This window comes from Macaca thibetana, chromosome 1 (genome assembly GCF_024542745.1).
Source record: "Macaca thibetana thibetana isolate TM-01 chromosome 1, ASM2454274v1, whole genome shotgun sequence".
NCBI classification, from domain to species: Eukaryota; Metazoa; Chordata; class Mammalia; order Primates; family Cercopithecidae; genus Macaca; species Macaca thibetana.
Window position 1 is genome coordinate 113,014,286 of NC_065578.1, and position 14,766 is coordinate 113,029,051.

The 14,766-nt window shown below is 36.2% G+C and overlaps 1 protein-coding gene across 7 annotated transcripts in view; it reads right to left on the reverse strand.

Moving 5' to 3' along the window:
* Positions 1–14,766, reverse strand: part of PHTF1 (putative homeodomain transcription factor 1) — a 73,494-nt gene that overhangs the window by 7,581 nt on the left and 51,147 nt on the right. For 5 of the 7 annotated variants that reach the window (XM_050747315.1, XM_050747347.1, XM_050747329.1 and 2 more), the window contains 8 exons: positions 13,165–13,293; positions 12,459–12,731; positions 11,232–11,363; positions 10,611–10,697; positions 7,383–7,538; positions 6,282–6,377; positions 4,906–5,031; positions 3,855–4,385 (listed from right to left, as the gene is read on the reverse strand). In XM_050747315.1, the coding sequence (XP_050603272.1) occupies positions 4,365–4,385; positions 4,906–5,031; positions 6,282–6,377; positions 7,383–7,538; positions 10,611–10,697; positions 11,232–11,363; positions 12,459–12,731; positions 13,165–13,293 (1,020 nt within the window). In that variant the 3' untranslated portion in view covers positions 3,855–4,364. Of the gene's footprint in view, positions 1–3,854; positions 4,386–4,905; positions 5,032–6,281; positions 6,818–7,382; positions 7,539–10,610; positions 10,698–11,231; positions 11,364–12,458; positions 12,732–13,164; positions 13,294–14,766 lie in introns of those variants that run through there. The other 2 variants (XR_007717585.1, XM_050747338.1) reach the window with 2 other exon arrangements.

The window sequence follows — 14,766 nt, forward strand, 5'->3', positions numbered from 1 at the left end:
GGTTGTAAAGGAGGTAAAGCTGGAAAGCAAGGCAAGCATGATAATGAAGGGCCTTGGAGGCCACCAAAGAGAAAGCCAGGAAAGGTTTAAGTAGGAACAATGTTAGTTTCCAAATTTTGAAGCTCATTCATGTGGCTATGAAAAACCAACTGTAGGAGACAAGAATGGAAACAGACCAGTGGGTCACACAGTAGTCCAGGTGAGAGTGAAGGAGGCTTAACCTAGTAGCTGTGGAAATGCAGAACTGGCATGACATGGTAGTAGATTAGATATGGAGCTTTCGGCCTGAGCAACTGGAGAAACTCACTTACTAAGGTAATGAAGAGTTGTTTTACTCTTCAAATTTCAAACAACTGAAAAACAATTTTAAAAATACGGAAAAATGGATTTTAGATATTAGACACCAGGCAGCACAGGATAGTAGAATTAAACAAGGTGAGTCCCATAACCGCTCCAAGATTATTTCATTCAAGCAGTTTTACAAAGAGGCAGTTTCTAGGCTGTGGTGCAAAAAGGGAGAACCCAAAAAGAACCAAGTAGTCTTGCTGAGTTGAGGAGACAGAATTGAGAATTTGGAGAAGGCCTGGGGTCTAGAATTTATAAGTAGGAGTACCAGAGAGAATGCAGCTGCACAGAGAAGGGAGGGTTCCAGAGACATGCAGAGGGCTCCTTTCAAGTCTTTAGCTGAATATTGATCAGCACAAGCATATGAGGGAATACCCAAGAACAGGTTAAGAACCTCCAAGAAGCAGGCAGAAAAATTCCAGAAGTTCACACAAGTCTGGGAATAGTTCACGCTACTACAGCCAAAGAAAAAACCTCATAATGAACAGAGCATCAGGTAGAGTACTCAGAAGGATATTGCTTCGGTGAACGGAGAAAAACTAAAGGCTGCTCTTGCCCACCTAACAAAGCTTAAAAGCAAGCCTTGAAATAATCAGACTATTTCCAATAACTTTACAGTGTTCCAAAACAAAGTCTCAACAATATTTAAAAGACTACCAAGAAGAATACATACATACACACAAACACCAACAGTATAAAATTCATAGCCAATAAAAAATTACCAGGCATGCAAAACAGCAGGAAAACGACCCAAAATGGGGGGGGGGGGAAGTGACACAATAACTGTTTTAATATCCTTATATACTATTCCTATTATAAATGTATTATGTTACATGAGGTAGAGAAAAGAATACTCATGTTAAAGAGAGACATGGAAGATATAAAAAAGACCAAAATCAAACTTCTAGAGATGAAAAATGCATAGGATGGGATTAATAGCAAATCAGTGCAAAAAAGCAAACTTGAAGGCACAGCAAACGAAATCATCCAAAATTAAAACAAACATAAGGCTGGACAAACATATAAAGCATCAGTGAGTTGAGGAACAACTTCAAGCAGTCTAATATACATGTAAATTTGAGTCCCAGAAGGAAGTAGGTAAGAGTAGACTATAGAAAATTTATTTTAAGGAATAGCAAAAATGTTTCCAAATTTTATATGAAAATAGAAAACTGTATATAAAATAATATGAAAATTACAAAACCAAAGATCCAATAAGTTCAACAAACCCCAAGCACAGAACACATGAAGAAAACTAAACCAATGTACACTATAATTGAATCGCACAAATTCAATGGTAAAGATAAAAATCTTAAAAGTAGCCAGAGTTAAAAAAAAAAAAAAAAAAAAAAAAAAAAAAAAAAAAAAAAAGACACTTACAGAGGAGCAAAGATTAGAGTGACTGTAGACTTCTTGTCAGAAACAATGCAACCCAGGAGGTAACAGCACAACCACATCTTTAAACCTAGAATTTTATACCCAGCAAAAGTATCTTTCAAACATGAAGATTCAAAATCTTTCTCAATAGGGTAGGCCTATACACCTTGCTAAAAGAATTTTGGATTTTCATCTTCAAAGTGCTAGTAAGCTACTAATGGATTCTAAATTACGAAACTTACATTTCAGGAAAGACATATTACACTTTTGAGATGAGTGGGCTAGGCATGGGGGAAAGAGGAGTCAAGCATACATAAGAGCAGAGATAGCAGAAACTTGTTCAAAAAACCAAGGATGCTGACTTAAGAGCAATGGCAGTGGGGAGGAAGAAAAAGTGGACTGATCAGAAAGATACCTAGAAGATAATTATTCAAAGGCTTGGTGATTGATTGGATGTGAGGTATGAGGAAGAAAAATGAGTCAAGAATCATTCCTAAGTTACTGATATGATTAACTATACTTACATATAATTTTACCCATCTGAAAAATAATTTAAACCAATATACACCATCAAAACCACAACTGAAGCAATCCACACAAGTGAATTAATATACTCTAAACACTGCTTTTAAACTAAGAATTCACTGTGTAAAAGTTGTACATAAAAATAGAACAGCATTTTTGTAGAAGAAAAAGATGAAGGCATCAGTTTTCATTTGAAATCTGCAGTGAGCTCAATTTTGGATTTGAGATTACTGCTACTGTTCCCTATGGAAATAGTAAAGGCATGGTTTCTATGAGCCATCTGTTGAGATGCTGAAGTGCTTCTACAGAACACTTCCTTCTAAAGGTAGATCACTATAATGGAGTTTTACCATTTAAAAAATTATAACTCATGTATAAAAGGTTGCATATTTTTGGTAATCAACTTCTAGTTCGGCAACCTTGCTTTCTATGTTTCTATCTTCACAGGAATTATCAGTGAGGTTTTTTTAAAGGACTTTAAATAGTAACATATTTATTGTAGATTTGCTAAGTATTAAATACTTTACACTGTGCAAGTACCTTACATGATAACCTCATTTAATCTTAACAACCCTATTATGTAGTTATTATCCCCACTTGTAGTTATTATTCCCATAAATGGGTTAAGAAGTGAGGAAATTAATATACAAAGAGCTAATAAGTGGCAGGGCCAAAGATTTGAACTCAGAAAAGTCTGACCTCAATCCCTGGACTCTTCAGAAATCCACCTCTAAAACTCACAAATCTTCCTGCTTATTAGAAAATATGCAACTGATACTCTGATTTTGAATGAATACATGCTTTACATGTAATAACCAAGTTTCTAAATTATGTTTATTTAAAAGTTCACAAAACCTTATCATTAAAATGTTCAAGCTTTCAATTTGCCTCAAGAGATTCTTCAAAATTAGCCAGGTGTGGTGGTGGGCACCTGTAATCCCAGCTACTCAGGAGGCTAAGGCAGGAGAATCACTTGAACCCAGGAGGTGGAAGTTGCAGTGAGCCAAAATGGTGGCACTGCACTCCAGCCTGGGCAACACAGCGAAATTCTGTCTCAAAAAAAGGAAAAAAAAAAAGATTCTTCAAAGCAGGTAACTTAATGAGCAAGAATTATAAGTAGACTATTAGAGCTTCATTAACATATGTATATGCATGTGTATAAGAGGATGCTGCATTACAGAATCTATATCATCAGAGGCATGGCATGGTCGACTATAGACACTGAGGACCTGAAAATGTACTGAGGGTTTAATACATTAAGTTGCACAACAGATAAACTATCAATGATGCTTGTGATAGGACACATAACACTGTGTTAGGAACCACAACTAGATGATCTATATGGAAACCATGCTTCCATGACTTCCACATAGAACATGGAAACCATGTTGTATGATGGAAATGGATGAGTAGGCATATACTTAACTTTTTCATGCTGAATTACATGGCATATTGTGTGCATGCATCGTTCACCAACAACTATACAGTTATTAGGATTAACTCAAAATTGTAAACTAACAAAACATTTATCCACAGTTCAACAGAAACTCAGAGTTTAAAAGTTATTTTTCTTCCTTCAACAACAAAGAAAACCTAGAAACTGAAAGTCTCCAGTAAAGTTCTTTTATTTGGATTTAACCTAAAATAGTTTGATCTCTCTTTGATAGAGAAATGAAATCTCCAATTCTATAGACTATAATGTAAAAATATTGAATTTGCATATTTCCAATAAAAGACATTTGCTTCATGCTTTGGGCATCTACCATAGTTGCCCAAAAGACTATGGCCAGTAAACGTAACTGTCACAGTACAGAAGTGCACATAATAAATTTACTAACTTACAAAATTGTCCTTGTGTTACCAAAACACACAGTGTCTTTAGTCGGCTGACTATTCGTGTTGTTTGAAAAGCATGAAGATACAGGTTTTTAGCATGCACGCCCAGTTGGAAAAGGACTTGTTCCTCTGGAAACACCATTCATTCGCTTTGGCAGAGCTGAGAGCACCTGTGCATGTGAACAAGCAGGTGGGTATCTCACTGGTTTCTGCAGTCATCTCTTTCCTTGATAGGTAAGTTTTGATACCAGTCAGGGGAGAGTCCAGGCATTTAACTCAGCTTATGATTTAATTTTCCACAGCTAAGAAAACAAAATCACCAAAATAAGTTAGTTCTAGGAAAACCAGGTGGGATTTATAGGTACACTTACATGACTATAAACAAAGAATCCTTTATAAAAGAAGAAAAGGTATCAAGTCTGGCAATAGCAACCATAGAACATCATAGAGAAAAAACATTTAAAACTTCCAGGATCAAAAATAATACAATGCAGTTCATGAACTTGTTTTCATTCATTCTACCTCTGTACATTTCCCAGGATAAGAGTAAGACTGTTACCCAGCTCAGGCTATTAAACTGATGTGAAATTCAAACTTTTTTTTGTTCCATTCAAGAGCACTGTCTGTTATACTTGTGTAAAATGAGAACACCAAAGCTTTGAAAGAAAAGCCTGTGGACCACCAATCAAAATGCCTATTTCTTTACCTCAAGAGTTATTTCCATGCTAGAAACACACACACACACACACGTGTGAAGAACACAGATTTCCGTACATAGTAATTTTTAAGACTAAGATGCTACAGAGTGGTGGGGATACTTACTCTTATATTAAATCCTAGAAGATCACTTATAACACCTGAGACAGCAGAAAGGATAACTACTCTTGTGATATTGTAGATTAAGGGATTCATTGTCAGTCCATAGAGTCTAAACGGTGTGTCCAGCTCCTACAAAAAACATCAAAGAATTGAAATGAGATACATGTTTTCTCATAGCTACACAGTGACTTCTTGCTGTGTTTTGTCTTGGGTATAGATGAATGCTTAAGGCTGCCTTTCCTTAATATTCAAAGAGCTACCTTCAAAACATCCATAACGCGTTCTCACCTACTTTTCTACTAAGATTTTTTTAGGTGGATTTGAGCAATATGTCATTTGTGGTTTAAAATATATAAAATATGACAGACATCAGCAATCATCAGAACCTGGGTAACAAAATTGGAAATTTTTTCATAGTAGTTATTAACCCAAAATCATCAGGTCAGCATTTTGAATCTACACAGCCTAGCATCTATCTCTTACTGGGTTCTGAGAAGTAAAACATTAATTAATTTATTTAAAACAGGCTAACTCACTTTATTTTTCTGGTATAAAACCACCACGTGGTGGCCACAGCTAGAGCCTGGGTCCTCTACATGGAGACTCTGGTATGGGTCTCTAGGCCATAGTCAGTGAATTCCAGATAGGGAGACTTGGTGAACATGTCTCTTTCCAGAGGTTGGGGCTGAAAGAGCTGTAGGTATTGGAGATGGCATCAAAGGTGCCCTTGGCAAAATTGGTCAGGGTAGCAGCGCAGTCCCCAAAGTGCAGCAATGGTGGGTATCCACCATCAGCAGCAGGTTCTTGGGCACAGGGGCTAAGACGCTACCAATGCCTCTGGAGGCAGGGATGAGGCCACCAGGACAGAGATGCAGGCTGCCAGTCACCTTGCAAGGGCAGTGTGAGTATGGGGCTTGCTAATCTTGTTTCCCCAGTAGCCTCCTCACACAGGGAGGATAAAGAGCTTGACCATGATTATAGCCCCATGGAGGGTGCTGGCTACCTACGTGGAGCACTAACACCCAGAACAACATAGCCACTGTAGTCCTCGATGGTGACAAATGCCTTGAACCTGGTCCTTGATGCACAGGGAGAAGAGGCGTATCTCCTCCAGGGGCTTGATCTTCATGTCCTTGACCAGATGGCCCAACTTGGTGATGGGAAGCCACTCTTTGTCCTTAACCTTGCCTCCAGGAGCTCTGTAACCTCAGCTCTGGTCCTAACCACCACTGTGACCCCTACCCCTGATGCCACTGTGGAAGAGTCCACTTCCAGGACTCCTCCCAACCCAAGGTATCATCTGCCATTTAATGTTTTCTCAGAGAAGAGACTGATTTAACTTAAATGATAGTAAAAGTGTATCACAGCCTATGACTTACTTTCAACAACTTGGTGGACAGCTTTAATACATTGTTTACTAGAGTAAGCTGTTCTTTCTTATTTGGCTTTTTTTCCATCTTAAGATATAAATTAATCTAAGGGAAGGAATAGAAATTAAGGTAAATTTCTTAGGAAAAAAATATGTATACTGCATAAAATCTGGCATATTTCAAAGGTCATGTTTTCAAGTAAAATAAATTTTGAAATTCCAATAACTATTGATACAGAGAACATATGTCACGTACTCTAGCCCCCAGCCCTGATCAGTCTCACTCTGGCAAAGAAAAAATACTTAGTGATGAAAAAATTATTAATGATGAAGCAATTTAAATATCAAAACAACGAAAAATTTTAATATTACTTGCAATATAACATAATTAGCACATAAGCACCTTGAGTTCAAAACCTATATCTTATTCATCTCACTATCCCCCTAGATAATCTAACATCCTCATTAAACATGGAAGAAGATAGCTCCTGTTACTTTACTAATTCCTTATATTTTGCCTTGTATGAAGAATTCTCCAGTATGATTCTAAGACCAAAAAAAAAAAAAAAAAAGAATGATAAATGTTTTTATTCAAAGTTTATGGAAAAACTTGAAATTAAAAACAAAATTACAAAAAAAAACACTTTATACTACTCTGTATTTACAAGAGATATTTCTCAATCTTAGTATCTATTCACATACTGAAAACCAAGTATTTTCCAAACATTGAATAATGTATTCTATGTCTGATACAGAAGAATTCAAGAAGCTTATTATACATGCTAAATGACACGTACTCTAAAGATGTAATACTTGACATAGAGTATGAGATTAAAAGCATGCTCCATTACCACCAATAAAAATCTCTCTATAGTGTACAAAGTCTTTTCAATCCATTAGATCTTAATTCTCATAATCCTGGGAGCAAGAGGAGATATTACATCCATTTTATTAGGGATAAGCAACTACAGAGCAGCAAAGTGACTTGTGAGGTCCTTTAGCTAGAATGTGATAGCTAGACAGTGATTAAACCCTGAATCCTCTGCAGGGACCTTACAGTGTATTATGCTACCCCTAACCACTAAACCCAATTGACAGGACTGATCAATACCTGTTCTGTAAGTAATATCGAAACATTGCTGTATTTCTTATTGGTTTCAGACCCCAATGAGGCCAGACGCAATAAGAAAAGTAGTAAAGCTGTTTCCCAGATCAAAAACTCCCAGTTATAAGCATCATTCAGGAAAGTTTTGTGTCCTTGGAGAACCTATATAAAGGATCAAAAAAAGTTTAGTTTTTCATTTACCTTAAAATCATATCATTACTTTTACTCTGTCAATTTAAGAACATTTCCAAAAATCCAGTATTTTAATACTCAAAGCAGAAGAGCTTTAATACCCAAAGTATTACCTATTTATTTAATCATTATATATTTAAGTTTCCTAGATTTTCTCCTTTAGCAAGGGTCTAGAAGTAACAAAGAAGGAAAATACCACAAATAAAATAAGACAAATGCATTTGCAACTACTTTAACTATCAGTGTGTCCACTCACAACGATATGGCAACCATTATTCAAAGTAATAACTTTGCATTATGTCAAGTGAGCTCCCTAAAACATGTGGCTCATCCCACTGGTATGACTAGAAAGTCCTAACGATCAGTTCTTTATTCTGTTTTAGGCTCCAAATAACAATAGCAGCAGGAACTATGCGTCAAATTTTCTGGTAAAAGGTTTTTGTTTTTGTTTTTAAATTTGTTGATTTAAAAGTAAAGAAATTTACTCAAACAAGCCCAAAGTAAGATGGAATTTACTGAAAAACATACAGATAATGCTCACAGAAACCTTGTGAAAAACAGGAAGAGCTGCCCTCTGCATCTCGCTTCCCCCAGGGCTACGTAGGCTCCCATCTCCACTCCTCTTAGCCAGCTCCATTGCCTTACAAGACCTTTGTTTTCTGCCTCCCCACTAAGTTTGACTCATATTAGCTTTGGCTTGTCATGGCACCCTAGCAGCAGACTTCTCAAGATAAAATGTGGAAATCAGAAAGCAATAGAATCCTAAAAGTGCTGAAAGGAAATAACTGGCAACCTGGAATTCGATTCCTGATAAAAATATATATATATTCAAAAGTGAAAGTGATAAAATATATTTTCAAACAAGCAAAAACTGAGGGAATTCATCACCAGCAGACTGTCACTAAAATAAATACTAAAGGAGTTACTCAGGTAGGAGGAAAATAATCCCAGAGAGAAACACAGAAATTCAGGAAATAATAAAAAGCAATGGAAAAGGTAAATATGTGAGTAAATATAAATGATTAATTACACAAAACAATAATAATTACATCTTGTGGTTTTAAAATATATGTAAAATTAAGGTGAAGGACAATAATACAAAAGGTGAAAAAGTAAATGGGATGAACTGTTCTAAGGGCCTAGCATTATCAAGAGAGTGATAAATTAATCATTTTATTAGACTATAAAAAATTAAGCATGCATGTTGTAATCTCTTTACTACTTAAAACAATAGTAAAAGAATATATAACAAGTTAATAGGATTAAGTGGAATATTTAAAAATATTTGGTTAATAAAAAGATGGTAAGAGGAGTGAAAAAGGAAAATTAGCAGGTAGCAAAAGTAAGAACCAAATATATTTGTGGTTATAGTAATAACATTAAGTTTAAATGGGCTAGACACTCCAAAATCTAAGACTGTGAGGATGGATTAAAAAACAAGCAACCAACTGGGCACAGTGTCTCATGCCTATAATCCCAGCACTCTTGGAGGCAGAAGCAGAAGGATCCCTTGAAGTCAGGAGTTCAAGGCCAGCCTGGGGAACAAATCCAGACTCCACTTCTACAAAAAATTAAAAACTAACCAGGCTAGGTAGCATGTGCCTGTAGTCCCAGCTACCAAAAAAAAAAAAAAAAAAAAGAAGAAGAACGAACGAACGAACGAACACCAAGCAACCATAAGAGGACATGCTGATTATGAGAGACACAACTAAAATATGAGAACAAAAGAATAAAAACAGGTAGACAAAGATATAACATGTAGAAATGAATCAAGACAGCTGGTGCAACGAAATTAACATCAAATCAATAAGAAACATTACAAAGAGAGACATTTTGTAGGGTCATGAAAGGCCAAGCCTGACATTTTTCCAGATTAAAGGAGACTAGAGACATGACAATTAAATGCAATATGTAATTCTGAATTGGATCCTGGACTCAGAAAAAAAAAAAAAAAATCACTATAAAGGACATAAAAGTCAATTGCCCAAAAAGATGGATAACAAAACTAAATCTGGTTGTACCCCGTTACACATAAAGCAAAAATCGACAGAAGAGGACACATAGACAAATCCACAATCAGACTTGAACACACCTCTACCAATGACAGAATAAGCAGACCAAAAAATTCAGTAAGGATGTAGGTAATTTGATACATATAGGACACTGCTCTCAACAATGACAGAATATAAATCTTGTCAGTGTGCTAATGGAAAATTTAATGAAACTGAATATATGCTGGATAATAAAGTAAACCTCTACATATTTAACAGGACTGAAAATATTCAGAGTATGCTTTGACCACAGTAGAATTACATTAAAATTCAATAAATGCAAAAGTATAAGATAAACCTGTAACTTCTTTTAATGCAGAAAGCACAGAAGTGCTTTACAAAAAGGAGACCCTATCAAAAGGATCAAGGAGGGGGTTTCTAGGAGCTCCCACTGGCCAAATTTGGGACAATGTAGGCATCAAAGCAAATATAGTAACAGATTTTTTTTTTTTTTGTACAGATGGGTCCTCATTATGTGGCCCAGGTTGGTCTTCAACTCCTGGCCTCACACAATCCTCCCACATTAGCCTCCCAAAGTGCTGGGATTACAGGTGTTAAGCTACTATGCCCAGCCTATAGTAACAGATTTTAACCCACTGTATAAAAATGAGAATACATGATTCCACAGTATAATAAATAAATGAATGAATAAATGAGAGGGAAAGAAATGAAAGATCTACCTTGGAGTGACAACTAATAAATACAGAAGGAATAACGTAGTCGGAAAATCAATATTTTACAATCATACGATAGTTTTATATCAATTAATAATTACCAACTAAAATTAGACTGATCTTACAGTTTGAAAGGACTTCAAAATTACTTGTATTCCCATTTTGAAAAGTTAGAAAAATTACCAAAAATCCAAAATAGTAAAAAATGTAGATGTACTAAAAGTACATACTTAAAGACAGTGACCTAAGTCTAAAACAGAAAGTGAATCCTATATTAGAATTTTCATTTTTCCTTAAAGCAGATGTGAAACTTTTACCTGAGCACAACAAATGAAAGCAATCGAAAGTGTCAGTAGGAAGACTGAGGATACAACCACATCAACTGAACGCTGTGGCCCCCGTCTCTGTGGAGTGAGACACGTGTTAATGTTTTAGATTACTGGCAGACAGCAACCGCCCTCACATCATTAACACTCTGAATTGTACTACATTCGTGTGAAAATGTTTATAAGAAGTTTCTGAGATAGGATTTTAACATATTCAGTACATAAAGTCATCAACTTTAAGTACTGAAATCCATGCATTTTCAAATTAAGGGTGACTGATTCATTAACATACTGGAATATTTCCCAAAAAAGCTGGAATATTTCCCAAAAAAGCTGGAATATTTCCCAAAAAAGTCAGAAAAATATACACTATTTAATTATCACTTTGCCCCTAGGAAATTTAGATTTTCTTTTCCCTTTCTAAGCTCTTCTTTACCTACCCCTACCAGCTTTGCAGAGAGATGACATCCAACTTGCTGTCTAGCAAGTTTGTCGGCTGCTGATATGATCTGCCTGACACCCAGAACTACACTGTCTACTGAGTAACTGCTGCCAGGAGCTTCAGTGAGCATATTCTTGCATATACTCTATTGTTAATCAAATAAAACTCACCTTTAGATAGGAACGCAGTGATAACCATATTTTAATATTCTCCACCTTCTTAAGTCTGAAATGAGGTATTTCATATTTCCTAGCTTTCCTGGCAGAAGTAATATGGCTGAAGAGTTTTGCAAATAAAAATCTCTAGAAGAGGTTTAAAAAAAATCACAGTGAAATGTATGTATGTGTCTGTGTATTCACATAATTGCCAATGATATTCGCAGAATACAAAAATGTTAAAAAGAATGAAGTTCTAATCAGTGATCACTAAGATGGGCAGTGAAAATTTTCATTAATAGCTCATTACCCTGTTGTTTCCAAAGCACATTACATAGTAATATACTTCTTCACAATGTGGTACACTCAACATTTGCAAGGAATATTCTTTGGAGACCCCCAAAGAATGGTTGGCATTTGTGGATCCACTACTTCACAAACTCAAATGTTTATACATCATTCTGCCTTATTCCCAAATTAAATTTCTATTCAAAATCACATTTCTGGGGCTGGGCATGGTGGCTCATGGCCTGTAATCCCAGCACTTAGGGAGGAAAGACAGGGGAATCACTTGAGCCCTGGAGTTCAAGACAAGCCTGGGCAACAAAGTAAGACCTCACTTCTACAAAAATACAAAAAATTAGTCCGGTGTGGTGGCGCAGGCCTATAGTCCCAGCTACTGGGGAGGCTGAGCTGGAAGGACTGCTTGATCCTCAGGAGGTCAAGGCTGGAGTGAGCCGTGATCACACCACTGCACTCCAACCTGGGCAACAGAGCGAGACCCTGTCTCAAAAAAATAAAATAAAATAAATCACACTTCTTCTGCATATCACCAATATTTTAAACCCTCCATCCATAATTTTTATCAAATTTCAATTTACGTATTTCTCACTTGGCCATTTTTCACAAAAACATTATCACATGTAGATAATTATTTTATTCTATGGATAAAAAACAAAAAAGGGACACTGAGGTACAGAAGCTAAGCAGTCGGCTAGGCTCACTCACTGGCTAAGCCACTTATTCTACACGTGGGGCCTGGCAAAATTTCAGATTACAATGTGTAATACGTAAACAGTCAATAACACAAACAATAAATCCACAAATATCAAAAGTCCACTTATCAATCCTTTATTGTCCACATCAACTTGAAGAGAGACCAAATCAAGAGAACAAAAACGACTCAATGGAATATCATATACAAAAACAGAGGTAAAAAATTTTACTTATTTCTCCACTGACCTGTTTATATGTTCTCTCTGCCACACACATCATGAAAAAAAACATCCAAGTAAGACACAATCTTTCAAAAAAATTAATTATGGACAAAACAATAATAGGTGTAACAGGTGGTGCCCCACAAAAGAGAGTCAAGATCTCCTCAGCTGAAATGGACTTTAGCTGGTCAAGGCTCTTCTCACGGAAAAGTCGATGCAAGAATGGAAAAAATGCTAATCCAATAGTGACAACATTTCCCAGCATCTGATAACCTACTCCTTGCTGATAGGCATTGACCTGTGAATTATTTACAATTTCTATCATTATTGTGTAGCTAAATGGAGTTACAAAGCAGTATTTATCAAACACTATTCAGACTATTAAAAACACATTCTAAAAGTATAAATACAAATGACATACAGATTTATGACTTTTAAATCTTATTAAAAATTGGGATTCAATGAGATAGGAATATCTGTAGAGCATACCTGAACAGTTGACTATGCTAACAGAGACCAGGTATAACAAATAATATATATACTACCATGTAAAGACTCTGACTACAAAATTACATATATATGTTAATAATATATTACATATAATATAGATGATATATATATGTGCTTCAAAAGCAGAGTCATACTGTTTTAATCACTAAGAGATTCTTATAAAATAGCTCCTGATCCCCTAGTATATTTTTTGAAAAATCTGGAAACATATTCAATCTTACCCTGCTCATGATGATGCCACTTATTTCCAACACAGACATATCCATCTTTTTGCACTCATTCCCCTCCCAGATTATTGCACTAACTCGATCAGAGGAAGGACTTGAATTCTGAAGCCAGAACAAATGATTCTGAGAAGAAAAATATAAAATTGTTTCTATCCATGCTTTATTGCCTCCATTAGTTTTTCTTTCCCAGGCTCCATTCATTTGCCAACACTCTAATAACCGCTTCTATAATGCTGGTCCTTTTTTCTTTTTTTCTTTTTTTCTTTTTTTTTTTTTGAGACAGGGTGTCACTATGTTGCCCAGATTGGTCTCAAACTCCTGGGCTCAAGCAATCCTCCCATCTGCCTCCCTCTACACAGCCTTCTGTGTAGCAAGGACCACAATCACATACCACCATGGCCCGCTAGGTCCATTTTTCTTCACTAAGCCATTCTCTTACCTAGGGAGAGACTAAATGTCTTCTGTTATGAGGAGAGATAGCAGTCCATGATCTCCAAGGTTGCTTCCCTCTCTAAAGGTATGGAAGTGAGGATAAGCTTAGTGTAGTCATGGGCTATTAAGAAAGAATTTCTAGAGCTATGAGATTATACTGGGAGTAATAGGAAGTAAAGGAAGATACTAAAAGGCCTTATACATCACATGAATGACTGAGGAGTTAAGTCTGTTTCTGGTCTAACCAGGACACAGAGAATTAGTGAGGCTTAGAAAAGCTCAAGTGGAGACAGTCACAATGAAAACAGCTCCCTCTCCTCCTCTGCCATATCATGTCTCATTCTTTAAATACTAGCTCAAGTCCCATTTCACCACCATGGTCCTCTCTGACAGCCTCAGCCTTACTAACTTTGCCCTTCTCTGAAATGAAAAACTTTTACAGTCTGTATCAGACAAATTAGCATCTTATTATATGGTGCTTTTATGTTGTCCTCTACTTATTTCCTATATAATTATCTTGTTCCCAAACTAAAATATAACCTTCTAGAAAAGGACCATCTGGCATATTTTTTCTCTTTCTACCAAAACGCTTAGCATAATGCCAACAAGCATTTATTGATTTGAATCACTGATGTGACTGATTCACTGACTTATACAACTCATATTTACTAAGCACCTACTATGTATCATGCCTGTGGATAAAATGGAGAACAAGACAGATGTCCTTGCTATCAAGGAGTTTATAGACTTCTGAAGGAAGTTACTATACAGCATGGTAAGGAAAAGCAAGAGTGCTTTAGGAGTATATAGGAAAGGCTTCCTGAAGGAAGCATCACTCAGGCCAAGACCTGCCTGGAAATAAAAAGGAATGAACCAAAAGAATGGGCATTAGAGAAAATTATGTCCCAGGCAAAGAAACCTGTATGCATACAGGCCCAGAGGCGCATGAGGCCTGGTTACATATCAGCAACAAAGAAAGTTAGTCGAGTCAAGTTCACCATGTGAGGAGCAGGGACAGAATGGTCAGAGATGAAACTGTATTAGAACAAATAAAGGAACAGAAGCAATCAATCCAGAAAGAAGAAAAAAGGATTTTAAAGGAAGTGGCATTATCAGATTTGTATTTTAGAAGTATCACTCTGGCTGTAGCAAGGAAAATGAAAG